Raw genomic sequence first — 18,445 nt, forward strand, 5'->3', positions numbered from 1 at the left:
GTCACACTGACCTTTGACCATCAAGTTCTAATCAATTCATTGTGAAGTCCAAGTGGATGATTACACCAAATTTGAGGAAATTCCCTCCCTTCCTTCCCAAGGTCTTCTTGAGATATCACCTTCATGAAAAGAGACAGACATAAGCTCACAGTGACCTTGATCTTTGACCACCAAGTTCTAATCAGTTCATCTTTCTCTCAAAGTGGATGTTTATTCCAAATTTGAGGAAATTCTCTCAAGGTCTTCTTGAGATATCACCTTTACAAAATGAGATGGATGCAAGGTCACAGGCACCTTTGACCTGTGAGAACCAAAAACTAATCAGATTATCATTGAGTCCAAGTGGACATTAGTGCCACATTTGAAGAAATTCACTCAGGTTGTTTTTAAGATAACATGTTCACGAGAATGGGATGGAGGCACACCCTGAAAACAAATGCCTCCAGCAAGGGTCATTACAGAGGCATCAAAAAGGACAACAAACAAACAAAAAAAGCAATAGTTATATCCCTCCCACTCTTCTGACCCACAATTTCAGTCTTCCTGTCAGCTGAGAGAAAGCTGTGGTTTATAAGTTTACTGTAAACAATCACATCAGAGAAGGCTAGGCCTCCTTTTCAAACATTACATAACACATTAATGATACTAACTAAGGTCGCTTTTACCATAGGCTTTTACACACACACACACACACACACACACACACACACACACACACACACACACACACACACACCTGTCCTAAGGGTGTGGCTGTGGGTGGTGGAGCACTCCTCCTCCTTCATAAGCCGCCTCCTCGCCTCCATCAACAGAGTCGGTCGGGAACTCTTACCGAGACGTGCCACGGGAACATTATCGGTTCACTTGATACGGATACCGGGACTTCCCTACAGTCATGGTTCGGGTTTCTTCGCCCGCGTTTGTTTTGCTTCTGTTTGTGGTGAGTACACAAAGACTTTACCGTCTTTTAACTGCCGTGTTTTTTTTACTGTTACAGACTCAACCGTGTTTTAGAAACTTTCTTTTGTGGTTAATAACTCTCAGTGTAGACTATCACGACTTCGTGAAGGTCTAAACTCCAAACGTAAACGTTATACTGTTGTTAGAATAGTGTTAGAGTTTCTCATTTTACTTGTTAGGCTGTTATTTACCTGCAGGCAGAAGTCCAAGTTCCATCAACTCACAAAGAATCCGTCCCTTTATCACAAACAGATAGTTCCACATTACCTGTCTAAAACTCTTCAAAAAGGTCATTAGTTGTGTTTACTCCCTCTCTTCGCAATCTAACCGTCTTGCTCATGTTGACCTGAACAAATACTTGGCTGCCATGGCAACACAGGTGTGGGCTGTGCTGTCTTCAGTTTCTCAAGACAGAGACATTTCATGTCTCATCCAACAACTCTGTACATAACCTCGCCCTAACTGTGGAGAGCTTGTTGATATGAGTTGGTGTACTTTGTTAAATCAGCCTTAACCAAACAAGACAAATAAACCAGAACATTTTGTGCGAAAAAATCTTTTTCAAGCTGTAGAGGGCACTCCATACCACAGTTTTAAAATAAAATGTAGATTTTCAGCAGTTTGCACTAAACTGTCAAGATTTTGAGCAGGATCAGTCAGTAACACTACTATACTACCAGAAACAATGATTATCAGCTGAAAAAAATGGTTTTAGGGTTTAGTTACTCTTTAAGTTTTCACTGTTCTGCTGGCACTGGACGTCAAAATGACATCAGAAAAATGTTGGACTCTTTCGTTGGACAGACATAAAAGTTAAGCTGGAATGAAAATCAGGTTGCTAATATTTTAAAAGTCTTAACAACTTTAGAATAACACGTTATTGCATGGATGGTAACATTATGACGTTTTGCAAACACTGGGTTTTGTTCTCCATACCATAAGACTATATGTTGGTAATCTATGTCAAGAATACGTTGGCAGGAGTTTGATTTTGGGTACTTAACAACACAACTTAGAGCCAACAAAATGTTGATGTCATCTGTTGTCAGTATTGTGCGTCAAATTGATGTTAGCATTAGACATTGACTTTTGGTCTCCTGATATCACAACCTTAATTCAACCAAATATCAACATCTAAGGATGTCGGTGTCCAGTTGGGTGGAGTTTTGCAGCTCTGGGCAATAAGATTCCTGAACTAGTCAGCTGTAATTTAATTAACTGACCACAGTAATGTTTTTTTTTTCTTTTTTTCTGACCATAATGCTTTTTGATGTTGCCTTTTGCTAATTTAAACCAAGACCAAATTCACATTTAATAGATAGCTGTTCTGTGCCCTTTGGGGGTGTAAGTTGGAAATTAAAGCTTTAGAACAACATGTCATCATTTATGAGTGCATAATTCTCCTTAGGAGAGAAAGAATAGCAATGACCATAGAGATATTATTATACATGAATAATTAAGGTCTCTTGTGTCGTCTTTGTACTCAGTAACTGTCTCATACATGTCATGTGGGGACAAAGGTGAGTCAGACTTTCTCCTCACTTCTCAGAGATGTGAGGCCACTCCCTTCTGAGAAAGTCTATCATTACTCTTCTGTCATCCAGACATGCCCATGCATTGACCGAACAGGTGAGGCCTAGTTAAATCTACTGGGAGTGGTAGGGTGTGTCTGTGTCTCCTCTGAACACAAGCAGCTCCGCAGTACCTGACCAGACCGGTGGATGTTTTTACACAGCGCAGGCCAGGCAGGGCCTCACAGTATCTCAAGGCCGTGGTGCTTTATACAGACCAGGTCCAAAATTAAAACGTTAGTGAACATGTTGTGTATCTTTAGAATTACAAGGTTACTCTAAGGTAAAGTCACGCTAGAATTTACGTCCCATAAATTTAGGTGAAGCGGCCAAGATGCATTGGCTTCCTGCTGTAAAGAGGGTTGCCGGTTCGATCCCAGGTGTGGGAGCCCTTCTGTGCGGAGTCTGCGTGCTCTGCCTGTGTCAGTGTGGGCTCTCTCCGGGCACTCCGGCTTCCTCCCACAGTCCAAAGACATGCAGATTGGGGACTAGGTTAATTGATAACTCTAAATTGTCCGTAGGTGTGCGATAGTCTGGCGACCTGTCCAGGGTGTACCCTGCCTCTCGCCCAATGTCAGCTGGGATAGGCTCCAGCCCCCCCTGCAACCCTCAAGAGGATGAAGCGGTTAGAATGACTTTGGAATATGCCACCAGGCAAAATCAATATTTATACTCTTTATAATTATTCACCAAAAATCAATTAGAAGAACTAACAATTAGTTACAAAACAGTATGCATGGAGTGTTGCTCGGCTATTAAAAAGGTGTCCCTCTGGTGCTGTGTCGTGTGGGGTTCCCATTAGTGTATAGCTGTTGAACAAAACTGAAATCTGAATTACTTAAGAAAGCCTTTATTATGTCATATCTTTTTAGTAGCAGTTAAAAACATGCAGCCTGAGCTGACATGCTGCAGCCGAGTGTGAAAAACAGTTGTGTCAGTCAATTTGTTTAGATTACAGATATGAAGTTGAATTTCTGACTGTTCTGATTTCTCAGATTGGTCTAGGAATGATAAAAGTGTCAACAAAATGGCCTCAAAGCCAACACCTTCCATCAAATCCAAAAGACCACTAATAGAAGTTATACAACTCAATAAAAAGGACCTGAAAAGCACACTCAGTTTGTTTATGTGTGGTTTAACTTGTTAACTAACCAATTCAAATGACCTTATTAAATAAGCTAATTAATGCTCTCTAATGGGCCTCAATATAGGTTAATCACAGGGGGGATTGATACATCACAGTATCGCAATACTTTTTGTGGCAATATTGGATCGATACCCAGATGCCAATAATTTTTTTTATTATGTAAATTGTAACTTTTGGTAGCCTAATAGAATAATGAATTTAATTGTTATTTCAGTGGACCAGATACATTTTGCTACAATAAAAAAACTGAAGTGAGATACTTAACCTTTAAAACTTTTATTAACTTATTAGATAAAACAGATCTTATTAGATGAAACAGATGGTGACAAAGTTTTCCTGTGTGGACATAATTTACAGTTGAAAAAAGCTAATATATCACAGTATATGTCATTGCAATACTCAGCATATAGCTAAACTTTTAAAATTGTATGGTGACTTAAGTATTGTGATAATATTGTATCACAGGGCCTCTGGTTATTCCCACCCTATTTATCATATTAAGACTCTGTCACCAACAATGAAGCCTGTCTGAGGGTTATGCATTCACTCATGAAGTGGAGTTACAGTTGGGTAAATTTTATTGCTGCATTGCAATAACGAGGACTGATGACAAAGACAGTTCAGTGCTTGATAAAAGCGGTATCACCATTTTCAACACATAAAATGCTATTGTCGACTTGCCAAGCTGGCTTGAGCAGCTGATGCATGTCACACTATGCACACGTCATAATTAACAAGCAGCAATAGACACTAGAAAAGGCAACAGTCAGTACGCACTAAACAAGGTCGAACATGTCGGTTCCCACCCTCTCTCTCCAAGCGGCAGGTCAAATTTCAGCCAGACTGAACAGCGGGAGGTGAGATCTGCAGCAGGAAGTGAATGTTTCTCTCCCCACCTACATGAACAGGTTGCAAAAGTTGACACATCTTCTCAGGACTGTTTGGGTGTATACAGAGGGTGCTTAACTGACATCTCGCTGACTATCTCATGTTTATTTTGTTCTTGTGAGAACAGGACACCGGCACCTTCCATTCTTTTGAGTGTATGTGATGCACAGCTCCACCAACTTCACACTGGGCACAGCCCTAATCAGCCAGAATAACTGGAAATATCTGTGTGGGTTAATGAAGGACAGGGCTGCTGGTGGCTGTTTGGGTGCCTTCAGTGCAATCGCTTTGTTTCATATTTAATGAACTCTCAGGAAGTTGAAAGTTTCAAGTTTCTTTAGTAGTATTTTTTAGCATAAAATTCTGTTCTAAAATCCTTCATTGGTATTAGCAGCATATTAAAAGAAGTTTACAAAAGGATTAAAAATCACTGAGATCACTAAGATACTCCACGGGCTGCGTTGGAAGCCTGACCATGTTTTTAAAAATGTCATGCTCCCTCTGACTCGGATAGTAGCTACATTTAGTTTAGTTCCACAAAATGCAGTTTGAACTGTGAAATGAGAGAAAACTAATGTTTCTAAAAGTTGTCTGGGAATATGTAAGCATAACACTGGGCTGTTTTGTGTAGGTTTCTCTCATGATTCACTGTTTAGCATTTTTTTGTATTTTCTGGCACAGCTGTATCCTGTGCTGTGATTTATTGATATGCCAACCTTTAGACTGACCTTTAGACTTTAGACTGCAGCTGAATTTACATACACATGTGGACAAGGGATGCACGATAATATCAGCAACTCAGCGGTATCAGCCAGTATTGGCTTTAAAATGAACTATCAGAATTGGCCGACATGCTTTTTCTTATTTGGCACAATGAATGAATATTACATACATGAAAAGAATTGTATTTCATGTCTCCATCTGCTGGTGGGCCATCACAATAAGAGTATGCATGCATAATATGATGTTAATTCCACTACAGAAGAGACTTGATGATCACTAAAACTAGGTAGGAAAAAAAGTGGACACATTGATTTATCGTAGTATAGTATATATATAGTATATAGATAGTATTGGTTATCGGCCAAATAAGTTGTTACATAATGGCATATTGGAAATTGGCAAAAAAATCCAATATCCATAGATTAATCTGTCAAGTAAGGGTTCTTTGTAAAGTAATTACATCTATTGTGTTGCAGGCTGCTATTGTGGTGATTGCTAATACTGCAGAAAATCTGGTAAGAAAAAGAAGAGAATGGATCATCCCTCCAACACCACTGAAGGAAAATGTAGACTACACTCAAAAGGAATCCATTGCCAAGGTGAGTCACTGAGGCATGAATGTACAGGTTGCATGCGTTGCTCTTGTGAAAATACCTACCATTTATATCTCTGGTGTAGTGCAATGATCAGGTCCTCTGCTTTGTGTTTCAGATTCGCTCAGATTTTGAATCTCAGTCAGACATTACGTACTCTCTAGAAGGCGTTGGTGCAAATAAGGAGCCCTACAATGTGTTTGTAGTCAACTCTAAAACTGGATTCATCCGTGTGACCAAAGTGCTCGACAGGGAGGAGATTGATACATACAATGTGAGTGATATGTGACAGGTTCTCTTCTGTTCTGTTGTACTTTTTGACTTTGATGCCACTTTTTCCGTCAAGAGATTCAGTAGTTGATGCTTTTCTCATGACATATTTCAGTATTTGGCAACCATTTGCTACATATCAATGCCGCAGACATGCTTGCAAATGGATGTGCTAAATCAGATGATAAAGACAACAACATTAAGGAAACATTTCTGTTTTAGTTGTCAGGTATTGCGAAGTACACAGATGGCAGACTTGCAGAGAAAGACATTTTCATACGAGTCAAGGTTGTAGATGAGAATGACAACCCTCCAGTGTTTGGAGTCATCAAGGCCGCGGAGGTGAAAGAGCTCAGTGCTACAGGTCAGTGTTTCTACTCCACATAATTCCCATTCTAATATGTGATGCTTCTGTAGTAATCCTATATGACTGAATAGTATATTGTATATGCGAGATCATATATTTTATTACCTCTTTCTACTGAGCTGTTTAAGGTCACATTATATACATGTTTACTGTAGTTACTGAGAGGCTCCAAGAAGGGTTGGTTGAAGATGCTACAACAAATCATCTTTATTTAGCTCAATACCAAGCCTCTTAGTTATTTCCTGAGGAAAATCCTGTTCAACACACCATATGAGCTCACAATTTTCATAAAATCATGAAAAATAAACTGCTTTAAAAGTTTAGAGTGAGTAATTAGCTTTAAAAACTGCTTGAACTGACATTATAAAGGTACGTAGCAGCTACCAGCTCTGGGAAACAGTTTGACATCAGTTAGGTTTTCAACCATGGGACAAGTCATGCATTCAGTAACAGCATTAAAGGGTAACTTTGGTATTATTCAACCTGAACTTTATTTTTGTGTCTAAGTGACTAATGGGAGGAAGAGTTTTTGAAAATGATCCAGTATTGAGAGAGACTGCTTCAAGTGGCAGCTGCATAACAGGCTACAAGTTTGTTTTTGTCATTGACAGGCTCCGATCATTATAGTGAGTGTCTGACAGCATTATGGAAATGATCCCTTTAGAGATTTACCTTTTTGATAAAGAGCAAGATCCTTTTTGTTTAACCAGAAATAGCCCCAAAATCGCCATCACCATTTCCACCAGACTCTATTTAATTAAACTGTAATTTTATTATCGTGAACACACTTGAAGCTCGACAAAAACAAAATAAAACTAACAAAAAATATATTGGTTCAACTCTGGTTCAGTTGAAATAAACCAGTCATAAAAACAGATAGAGAGATAGAGTCCAGGTTAAAAAATACTGAAGTCAGCCATTAAAGTTGCACTGTTTTCTGAGGTCAGTTTGCCTGTTTCTTCTGACCTGGTACACCAGCAAGGGTGAACTTTAATGCATTCAGTTTGCTGTCATCAGAGCACACCATACTGAAGAAAGTGGAACTTACATTAAGCCTAATGATTGAAATTATTTTAATGCTGTTTTTACAGGGACTTCAGTTATGAAAATAACTGCAACTGATGCTGATGAACCAGGGACGGTGAACTCTCAGATCGCCTATTCCATCATAGATCAGAGTCCACCCCATGACATGTTCTCCATTTCCAGTGAAGGGACAGTGTACGTTAAAAATTCTGCCCTGGACCGAGAGGTACAGTATCAATTACATCCACAGGGACAGTGCCAATTCTAGAAAACTGAAATTCTGCACTGCATCAATGTCTGCTAATCCATTAACCAATCACATTCAGTCAAGATGATATTAACAAGTTGGTAAAAACAACATGATGAATTCCTTCCCCTATAACAGTGTACTTCTTTGCATTTTCACCTTCATGAATTTTATTTTATTGTTAACTCTACCAATTATACCAATTGCTTGGTGACCTGTACATTCTTAACAGTGGACAACAATGGCAGCAGCAGGTGAACCATAAACTGTAAAAATAATGGATGTAGCTAGTGTGACATCACCAATTGGTTTGTGCACTCCTGTTTTGAAGCCTTGAGTTCGGCATTTCAGCTGTCGCCATCTTGGTTTTTTGGAGCCAGATGTGACCGTATTTGGGTGAGAGGCTGGAGCTGTGGAGGAGCGAGGAGTGGATCTGACTCAGGAGCTGGGGACACTATCAACAGACAGCCTCTCACTCAAAGTGGCTTGCCCTTTATGGGTAACTTAAAGATTTAATAAAATGTAAATGGATGACTTATTTAAAAATTCACCCCTGTACAGCTGCCATGAATGTTGAAATTAGCTATAGAGACCAACAGCTGCACCTGCTGTTGCCATTTCAGGACCCTCCAACCAACACCTTGATCCCAACAAAAGCACGTGGTTAGCTTTAGAGAAAAACATCATGGTTTGGATCTACATTCAAACAGGCAGCAAACACTGGGCTACTGGGTGAAAGTCGGGGGTTTGTTGGAGTCATCCACCACCCCTCCCTCTCACTCCATAGGGACTTTCAACCTCCTTATATTACGATGTTACAGGCACCGTTTTAGACTGACACTGTCCAGCTGCATATCATTCTGCGGCATCACGTGCTGCACGGCTGTGTTATGAACTAACGCCGCCTGTCTGTGTATCATGCGGTTGCGGCAGGAGCCTTCCAGCTGACCAGCGGCGTATCATAACACTGCAAAAGGTTCTGTCTAGCCGTGTTACAAACTAATGCCGCCCAGCATATCATAGTTTAGCAAAAAGTGGCTTTTGGCGTTAGGTGTCTGATGCTGAAATCACTGACAAAGTGGCAGGATTTGACGACTTTGGAATGACAACTGGCGGTTGGCTTCATTTTTCAGCCGCAGAGTTTGCCGCTTGAGGTGGGCAGCAACATCAGCCAATACAGGTACACTCTTAGATGCAGCTTCAGTCCACAAGTTGGTGTCACGGTCTGATTACAGGCAGCAAAACCTACTAAACAAGCATATGTAATATACCACAGACATCGGTCCCAACTGTGCTGAACCAGAAGTAAACAGTTGTAGATCATCAATCATATGATTTGCTTCAGCTGAAGTTCACTTTAAAGTATCTTTGAAGACACCACCATCTCACCCACTGTCACTGTGCCTCTGGTACTTCCACAGGATGTCTTGGCACCTGTAATATGCATGCCTCACGTGTTTTATAAAGTACTTAAAAGTAAGGTACATTCTGTAGCTCTATTAGATTATTTTGGAAATATGAAAACATACAGCAGAGTCCTTAGTTCCTGCTCTAACTCTGAGTGGCTTTGGACAGCCTGCACATTCATTCAGTGGCTGTGACTCCCATAGCTGCTGAACATGACAGTTGTTACTCTGTCTTATCCAAGATGCACCCAAGCAGAGTACATTCATCATAGTTCACCTTTCAAAGTTTACACTTTATTTCTAATTTTCTAATGTTTTCTAATTTCAGAGAGCAGATAAGTACACTCTGACGGTTAAAGGTCAAGACTTAAATGGCAAACCAGGGGGACACAGTGCAACCACCACTGTTACCATTAAAGTCCTGGATGTGAATGATAACCCTCCCTCTCTGGAACACGAGCAGGTAGTCTTCTTTCTCATATTCTTCTATATCAACATATATACCCTGTATATTGGTGTGAGCAGGGGTTTAAGAGTTGACTGGTTACCTTTGATGAAAAAGAAGATATGGAGATGTTGACATGCTCATGATGTCACAGATCACACATTAAAGTGTTAAAAAAAATTATAGTTAAATATGGCAGAAATTAATCCTGTTCCCTTCATCTCATGATGTATTTTACTTGCAGTATGAGGGCAGCATTGAGGAGAACACAGATGGTGTGGAGGTGATGAGGATCAAAGCAGAGGACCTGGACCTGAAAGACACAGAAAACTGGCAAGCTGTGTTTGAAATTGTCAAAGGCAACGAGGCAGGGTACTTCAGCATTACAACAGACCCCAAGACCAACGAGGGCATCCTAATGCTTGACAATGTAAGGCAGTTTGAATTTATTAGAATCATATTTGTCAGTGTCCCAGTCTTTTGTGGGATGAACGTGTTAAGTGCAATCAGCATGCTTCACACACAAAAAATGAAAAAAGTCATAAAAGGAGTAGGCATAGACATGACAAAAAATCATCTTTATTCAGCTCAATACCAAGCCTCTCAATTATTTCTAGAGGGAAATCCTGTTCAACACCCCGTATGAGCTCAAAATTTTCATAAAATCGTGAAAAATAAACTACTTATAAAGGTAGGAACCCGCTAAAAGTGCTTGTTTTTCCAGTAAGTGTCTGAAAATATTATGGAAAAGATCCCTTGAGAGATTTTCCTCTTTGTGTAAGAGTATGATACTTTTTGTTTAACCAGAAAAACCCCCAAAATTGTCATCGCCATTTCCACCAGACTCTTTTTAAATAAACTGGAATTTTATCATTGTGAACACATTTCAGGGAAGCTTGACAACAACAAAATTAAAAAAAAACAAAATAAATATTGGTTTATCTGTCCACCGTTCCAACAATCACCAACTCTGGTTCAGTTGAAATAAACCCTTAATTCACCCTGTTAGATGTGAAAATATGCTGACTCTATAAACGTTAAAATGACCGTTTATCTAAATGGTGTCTGGTGGCTTTGGCGATGGTGATTTCGGTGCTGTTTCTGGTTAAACAAAAAGGATCTTAAACAAAGAGGTCTGGCTATGTAAGGATACATCATAAAAGGGATATGTGTAGACATGACTAAAAAAAATAATGCTGATGTATGCAAACATGGTTTCTTGAAGGGAAGTGACCCTGGAACCATTTGACAATCCCCCAGAGTTTAGAAGGATCATACCCATTTAATCACACCTGTGGGTGCAAAACTGTCAATAATAACTTTGTGTTTGCCTTTTGACAGGCTGTGGATTATGAGGATGTGAAAGAACTTGAACTGGGACTAGCTGTGAGGAACAAAGCTCCACTATATGATGGATCTGGGCCATACGCTGGAGCTGGTATAAGTTTCGGAGGGGGAGCAGGCGGGGGAGGAGGAGCAGGCGGGGGAGGAGGAGCAGGCGGGGGAGGAGGTGCAGGCGGGGGAGGAGGTGCAGCAGGTTCAGGTGGTGCAACTGGTGCTGGTGGTGGTGCAATTGGCGCAACTGGTGCAGGAAGTGGGACAGGAGGATCATGGTGGCAAAGTGGGACCTCAGTTAAAACCTATCCAATCAAAATCAATGTGAAGAACCAGCCTGAGGGGCCAAAATTTGACCCCAAAGTCAAGGCTATTCCCATCTCAGAGGGAGGCAACTCCGTCAGTATTAATGATGTTATTAGCATCTACCCGGCAATTGATGAAGACACTGGGAAACCAGCTGAGAATGTCAGGTCAGTGCAAACACAAACACATGTACATGGAAGCCTTTGCAGTTAAAATAATGTTAGATACATTTTCTACACCCAATGATAATGACTGACACAGCATGTTTCTGTTGTAGGTATGCCAAGGGCTCAGACCCTGACAACTGGCTCACCATCGACCCAGAGACAGCTCAGATCAAACTGAACAAGATACCTGACAGAGAATCTCCATTCCTGGTCAATGGGACATATATTGCTAAAGTACTCTGCATTACAAATGGTACATTTTCCCACTTTGTTTCTATTCCAGCTTCAGAGTATGTAATACTAGTTAGTACTTTGACTGTGGAAAGGTACAAAATATCCAGCTTTTTGCAAATCTACAAGCCCTGCCACTAGTGAAGATAAAATGTAAAGTTTGTTTTGTGGATGCCTTTAGAGGAAATGTCAGTGGCATTGTGAAAAAGTTAACGACAGTCTTCCCTTTAGATTATGAAATTTGTGCAGTGTTGTCATTTTCATCCAAGAAGGCTGCTCGATACAAGTAGGATGAGGATTTGTCCACCTGGCTGTTTGTGGAGAAAAAATATAGATGTTATAAACAGTCCAGTAGTCCAATTCACATTAATAAAACACCTGTTGTCCACCAGCAGGAGGAGTGAAGCGTTTGTCTATGAAGAATGGAAACAGGAACAGAAGAAATGCTGAATGATCTGTTTTTCTTTTCTCCAACACAGATATGCCTGCCAAAACAGCCACTGGCACAGTAGCCATCCAGGTGGAAGATTTTAATGACCAGTGCCCCACCCTGACCAGTACCTTCCAGACTATGTGTACCACACAAGATTCTGTTTTTGTGAGCGCTAAAGATGAGGATGAATTCCCTAACGGACCTCCTTTTGACTTTGTCATCATCCCTGAGGGCACTCAGGGCAAGTGGCAGGTGGAGCATCACAATGGTGAGGAGATCCTGATAATTATTAGTTAGTTATGTAAATAAATATATAAAAACATACAAATAAATATAAAATTAGAAATTCCCCTGTGTTGACAGGAGTCGGTTTCTGCCACAGATTGGTTTCTTGGTTTTACACCTAGAAGTTGCCAAAGTGTCAGTGTTTCAAATTCTACATACACATACCAGTGCTTTAAGCTTCACAAGTTATGGCCTCAAGACTAGCATTAAACGTGTTTGACTAGGATGCTTGGCATGCATCTTAGAACAGCTGACAACCAGAATGTCTGAAACTTTGTTTTCCCAACTAGAATGTGGAAAAGCCTAATTGAAACTTGAGTCTTTTATTCAGAATTCTGTAAACTTTAAAGTATATTGACTTATTAAACTTGTAATATGGTTGTTTTGTTGCCGGCAGACACTGCAGCTATCCTGAGGAGCCAAGAGACCATGTGGCCTGGGGTCTATGAGGTGACTTTCGAGGTGAGGGACCAGCAGAGAGAGGCCTGTCCAGAACCACAGAAAGTGTCGGTCCAAGTTTGTACCTGTGAGGATGGGTTGGTGTGTGGGAAACGAGGCGCTAATGGTCAGCCCGTCAAAGGATCCAAGTTAGGACCTGCAGGCATCGGACTGCTATTCCTGGGCCTGTTGCTGTTACTACGTAAGTATGATGTGATGCTCATTCTGATGAAGGGTTGTGTGATCAAACACTTCTGCTATGCTCAAGACAGTCCTAAGACTGGCTGAGTTTACTTTTAGTGTAGGCCAAAGATGTGTGTATGAGAATCCACGTTTGCTGGCTGATAAAAGCCAAGGAGTTCTCCATACCTCAGTAAAGCCTACCAAACTGAACAAGCTATGTACAGGAAATGGCTGTCTATCCATCCATCCATGAGGCAAACAGAAGTGTGGCAGGGACCCTCTACACTGTCTCAAAGACAAGAGATTTTGAGCGCCTGAAAACCTGCCTTCAAATATGAAGTATTTCTCTTCAGCATATTAAATATTCATGACAAAATAAGCATCAGCTAAAGTAAAGTACATCCAAAGGTATTTTTCATTTATGCTCAAAAAATCTTCAAGGCTGTTTTTTTTTTAAATGACTACAATTGAAGCTGATTTAAAAAAAAAAAAGCTTTCAGGTACTTGAAAATGCTCCACCAACCACAAGGAACCAGTAGTTTCAGTGGGAAAATTATTTTGATGACAGTCTCTAACAGTCCCAGTTTTGTTCAAGGTTAATTCCAAGCGGGAACCTCCGAGGCTGAGAAACGAAGTCAATGCGGAAGTGCCATAAACTGCAGTTCATGAAACATTACAGCCTGGTACAAAAACAGTTATGGTCTCTGTAGCTCATTTCCACATTCATGGCAACTTTAGGAGGGGTGAATTTTTATATAACTTACCTGTTTACATTTTACTTAGGCTTAAAGTTATGCATATTTAAGGGCGGGGCCACTTGATTGATAGACTGTCTGCGAGGTATCACTATAGCCAATGAGTCACTAGCCTTTCATCCAAAATATGGTCACTTCTGGCTCCAAAAACCCAAGATGATGACGGCTGAAATACCAAACTCGAGGCTTTAAAATGGGAGTCCATAAACCAATGGGTGATGTCACAGTAGCTATGTCCATTATTTATACAGTCTGTGGATAATTCTGAGCTCTTTACTTTCAGATGTGATTTTGGGTCTGTCCAGCAGGTGGCAGTAGCTAAATCTGACAACACACTCAAGAGACCAGACTGTGAGACTAGTCAAAACATATCAGACTAAATTGTGAGACTAGTCAAAACATATAAGACTAATTACTACAACATGCAACTTAGGTCAGAATGTTTATAGAGCTAGTATTGGTAATTAAGAACTACAGGGTTGCTTATTGTAAGAGGAAACATAACCACATTGTGTTGTGCAAGGTGACCTGAAATAGCACATTCTTTTTTAGAGGACCTGTGAGGACCACTGCAGTCCTCTCACCACATTTTAGGAGCCATTAAGTTAGACTAAAACGTTGCTGCTCTTGTTTTTACAGTCCTTCTTCTGTTGCTGCTCTTCTGCCAGTGTGGGGGAGCTGGAGCTCTGCCAGGGGGCTTTACTGAGATGCCTTTCGACACCAAATCACATCTCATTAACTACCGCACTGAAGGCCAAGGAGAGAACACAGTAAGACAACGTATTTACCCTTTAAACACTGACCATCACTGCTAAGGGCAGGAATATTAGCAAACATACTGGTTACTTGCTGTTAAGATAATGTTGGCTTGAAAGCTGCAGTTAGTGGTTGTTTGACTGCCAGGCAGCAGAAAACTGTTGACTCTGTTCTAACATTTGGACCATATATCTTTTACAGGATGTGCCGCTATTGAACATGCCAACACAGGTGGATGGAAATATGGTCGCCATGGGTATGGGTAACAATACTTTAGCAATGACGCCCGGGGCAGGTATTGATTTCCAGAAATCTGTCACTTCAATCGATGGGATGAATGGGGCCATGTATGAAGACGGTTATGCAGGTGGCTACAGAGAAGAAAGATGGGGGATGACGAACCAGGAGAAGGGAAATGGCTTCTTCTCTGAGTTTGAGGGCAGAGAAGCAAGAGTGGGTGGAGGAATGTATGATGGCATGGCTTTGCCAGACCACTTCTTGCGACAATACTACACTCAGGTGAGGAAAAAGTCTAATATTGCTACTTCTATTTACTTTCTGTAACCCACTTTCAGATTTAGTTACCCTGGGTGTAATTATCTTAATCGTTTTTAGATGAAAACAAATCCACCTAGATAAAACAGTCGAAACTTGAACAGCTCAACTGCAAATGTTTGTGCCATGACAAAAAAATCACACTGTGTAGTTGTCCTGTCAGGTAAAGCAAAGGTTAAGTTTGGTCTGTTCCCTTAAAGGGACATCTCACCAAAAATACAATTTTGTCCTACCTGTTGTGCTGTTTATCAACCTAGATTTTTTTTGGTGTGAGTAGCAAAGTGTTGGAGAGGTGAACTGTCCCTTTCAGACCCTATTCCAAAGATTTAAGTGCTAAATAGAGTACTGCAGGTATGACTTTTTTTTTGGTAGGCTAATATGGAAGTCAGTGTTGCCCTGGTCCCCTTGTCAAAAGCGAGACTCAAGAACTAGCACCACCACTAGCCATCAGCTAGTCTCACACGAGTTGCCATGTAAACACAGCAAGCCTGCAGGGCGGGCTAACTGACCACGGTGAGAAATTATGCTATAAAAGTGGAATGAATTACGTCTTTTCAAGTCAGTTTTGCATGCCGTGGCTTCAGGGCACTTGGATTATGACGGACGACGTTTTTGAAATGTTTTATTACATTTTCAAAATGTGGGTTCCATGCACTTCAAGTGTAGCTGTTATTCCGGCTAGCTGTTATCCCCCGATACCCTGAACGAGTTTTGTGGATTAAAAAAACTACACTGGACTTCTTGTCGGCATGAGGGTCATTAAGTACTGTCTGTATTTTCATTCTAAAGTGGCCATTTCCTTTAAAATCTGTACCACATGGAGGCTGTAAAGCTGTGGTTGGTGTTATGAAGTTCTGTTGTCTCATTTAGCCAGTCACACAAAAGCTTCAAAATTCACGTCAGTACTTGCTGACGTGTTCTCAGCCTGTTAACCACAGACCTTATTTCAGGCATTGAACCAAAAACCCAACAAAAAAAACCCCATTGACTTCAAGAAGATAACTCATGGTGTGACATGCTAACAGCTTATGAACACAAACTTAAAAATCTTTGAAAAAAATGCACTGGGCACCACCATGGTTTTACACTAGGATGGCAGGCATTGTAAGTTGTAATGTTGTCTGAACATATGCATGCCAATGAGATTTTTGGTATTTCATTTAGGGTGACACTAGCAAATTAATGTAAACTTAAATTAATGCCAAAATGCCCTAAAAATCCACTGGTTCGTCACAAAAACGTAACCTTGGTGATAATTTTCTTTTTCAACAGAAGGTGAGCAGTGGAAACGAGAACATTGCAGTGAAGGATGGTCTGCTGGTTTATGACTACGAGGGCCGGGGCTCCCCTGCTGGCTCAGTGGGCTGCTGCAGCCTCCTGGAGTCTGACAACGACTTGCAGTTCCTCGATGACCTCGGGCCAAAGTTCAAGACCCTGGCCGAGGTGTGCGGAGGCAAGAAGATCACAACTGAAGTCAAACCACCTGTCACTCCTCTGCCCAGTGCCTCCATCAATACTCAGACCTCAGTATCAAGTGTGGTGACTGCCCAGCAGCTGCCCCCTCTACCCAAGCTGCAGCCAACCGTCCCTCAGACTGTGGTCAGGGAGACATCTGAGCGTTCTCAGATAGTGAAGGAGAGCACAGCCACAATGAAGGAAGGGAGGACCACAGTGAAGGGCGGGGTGGCAAATCCAGGCCAGATGCTTGTGCTACAGCCGCAGCAGCAGCCCGTCTACTACACCACCACCCCTGTGCTGCAGCCGATGCAGTATGTAGTCCAACCACAGGTTCAGAACACAGTACTGCTCACTGAAGCACCAGCCACCAACCTGCAGGGCTTGGTACTGGTTAACGGCACCCAGACTGCACCTGCTCAAGGCATGGTTGTTCAGGGGCAGACAGTGATGTGTAGTGGACAAGCCCAGGGCCCCAACATGGTGCTGGTGGAAAGGAGTGGAGTCCAGGGGGGTGGTACCAACCTGATCCGCACTGGCAACCTCTCTGGCTCCCAGACCATGATGGTGGTGGGGGGTAAGGTCCCTGTAGGGTCAGTGAAAGCACTAAACGGGAGCCAGACCCGCCTCGTGCAGGGGGGCACTCTGCAGTCAGGAGGGCTCTCGGGATCTCAGAGGGTCCTGGTGGTCGGAGGGCAAACAAGCAACGGTGGGCAGCTGGTCCAGCAGGCAGGAGGCCTGTCCCAGAGGAGTGGCCTCTCTAGCGCTCAAAAAGTCCTCTACAGCACGGGCAGCACATCCACTGGCTCTCAGAGCAACATAGTGGGTTCCTCTGCCACCACAGTGAGCACAACCCCCACCTACCAGAAGGTGGTGGTGCAGGAGACAAGAGAGATCATCAAATGAGAGACTGTCAGGGCAAGAGAGGACCTTTCCAGTGATACCAATAAAACTGTTCCTCTGGACTGGTCCAGGTGGTGATGGGATGCTTGTGGGACTCAACAAATGCAAGACAGCTAACAGAAAGTGGGCAGGATCCCCATATTACCTTTTTTACATTTGACAACACATTTTAAAAAAGAGTTTGTCAATCCCAAATGAGCAGACTCCGGACAGAGGTCTGGGTGACCCAAAGCAGAGGCAGCTTTACAGCACATAGTCAATACTCCAAACAGGGTAACAAATAAATAAAAGGTAAATGATAAAGTGGAATAATAATGATAGCAAGCTGATCAGGTGGAAATATCCTAGCAGACATCTCCAATGACTTTATACTGTTATGGACTTGGTTTTTTTTTTTTACTTGTTCTCTTTCTATGCTTCTTCCTGCAGTGACACAGAATGTACACACAGAATCATGTTCACTATACAGTTAGTAAATCCTCATGTTATGTTTTATGTTGTCTCTTGTTCAATCGTCTGTTATCACATATTATATATTTTCTGTTGTTTTGTACCAATTAAAAAAAACAAACAAAAAAAACCTATTGGTCAAATATGGAATGTCTTAGCCAAAGAAGCTGAAAATGAGCATATGCTGTGTTTTGACATATTCTTAATAAAACCCAAATAAAACCAACCCTCTGGTTCATTCATTTTTCAATGTTTCTCAGGTAGAAATGAGAGCTTCTGGTAAGAAAATACAGCTTAACTTCATGTGCTGCCCAAAATATGCAAATTTCAGTGAGAGAAGCTCAAACAGACATTATGGTGCCTGATAAATACCGTTCTACACTACTTTGTATTACAGTCTCATTGGTAGTATTGTCAGTAATTGCAGTAGCAGTGTTGAGGGTACTGATAGAAAGCGTAATCGCTGAAATGGAGGAAGACGGGACAACACTGAGGCTGTGCATCTCTTAAAAGTGAAGTGTGTGAGCAGTAATTAGTACCTAGTTTCTCA

At 41.5% G+C, this 18,445-nt stretch overlaps 1 protein-coding gene across 1 annotated transcript; it reads left to right on the forward strand.

Annotated features, from left to right (window-relative positions):
* Positions 1 to 804: 804 nt before the first annotated feature.
* Positions 805 to 18,121, forward strand: dsg2.1 (desmoglein 2, tandem duplicate 1). Its single transcript, XM_050055718.1, has 14 exons — positions 805 to 940; positions 5,766 to 5,888; positions 6,001 to 6,156; positions 6,375 to 6,516; positions 7,611 to 7,771; positions 9,527 to 9,661; positions 9,888 to 10,073; positions 10,985 to 11,451; positions 11,562 to 11,704; positions 12,162 to 12,383; positions 12,798 to 13,040; positions 14,416 to 14,546; positions 14,734 to 15,051; positions 16,360 to 18,121. The coding sequence occupies exons 1-14, from the start codon at positions 896 to 898 to the stop codon at positions 17,446 to 17,448; spliced, it is 3,561 nt and encodes a 1,186-aa protein (XP_049911675.1). The 5' UTR covers positions 805 to 895; the 3' UTR covers positions 17,449 to 18,121.
* Positions 18,122 to 18,445: the final 324 nt, after the last annotated feature.

This window comes from Epinephelus moara, chromosome 10 (genome assembly GCF_006386435.1).
Source record: "Epinephelus moara isolate mb chromosome 10, YSFRI_EMoa_1.0, whole genome shotgun sequence".
Lineage (NCBI taxonomy): Eukaryota > Metazoa > Chordata > Actinopteri > Perciformes > Serranidae > Epinephelus > Epinephelus moara.

What these genes read in the sequence shown, in the direction of transcription:
- dsg2.1 (XM_050055718.1), top strand. Translation starts at nt 896, where the DNA reads ATGGTTCGGGTTTCTTCGCCCGCGTTTGTTTTGCTTCTGTTTGTG. An exon ending in GAAAGAGCTCAGTGCTACAG is followed by an intron (nt 6,517 to 7,610) that starts GTCAGTGTTTCT and finishes CTGTTTTTACAG; the next exon opens with GGACTTCAGTTATGAAAATA. An exon ending in GCAGGTGGAGCATCACAATG is followed by an intron (nt 12,384 to 12,797) that starts GTGAGGAGATCC and finishes TGTTGCCGGCAG; the next exon opens with ACACTGCAGCTATCCTGAGG.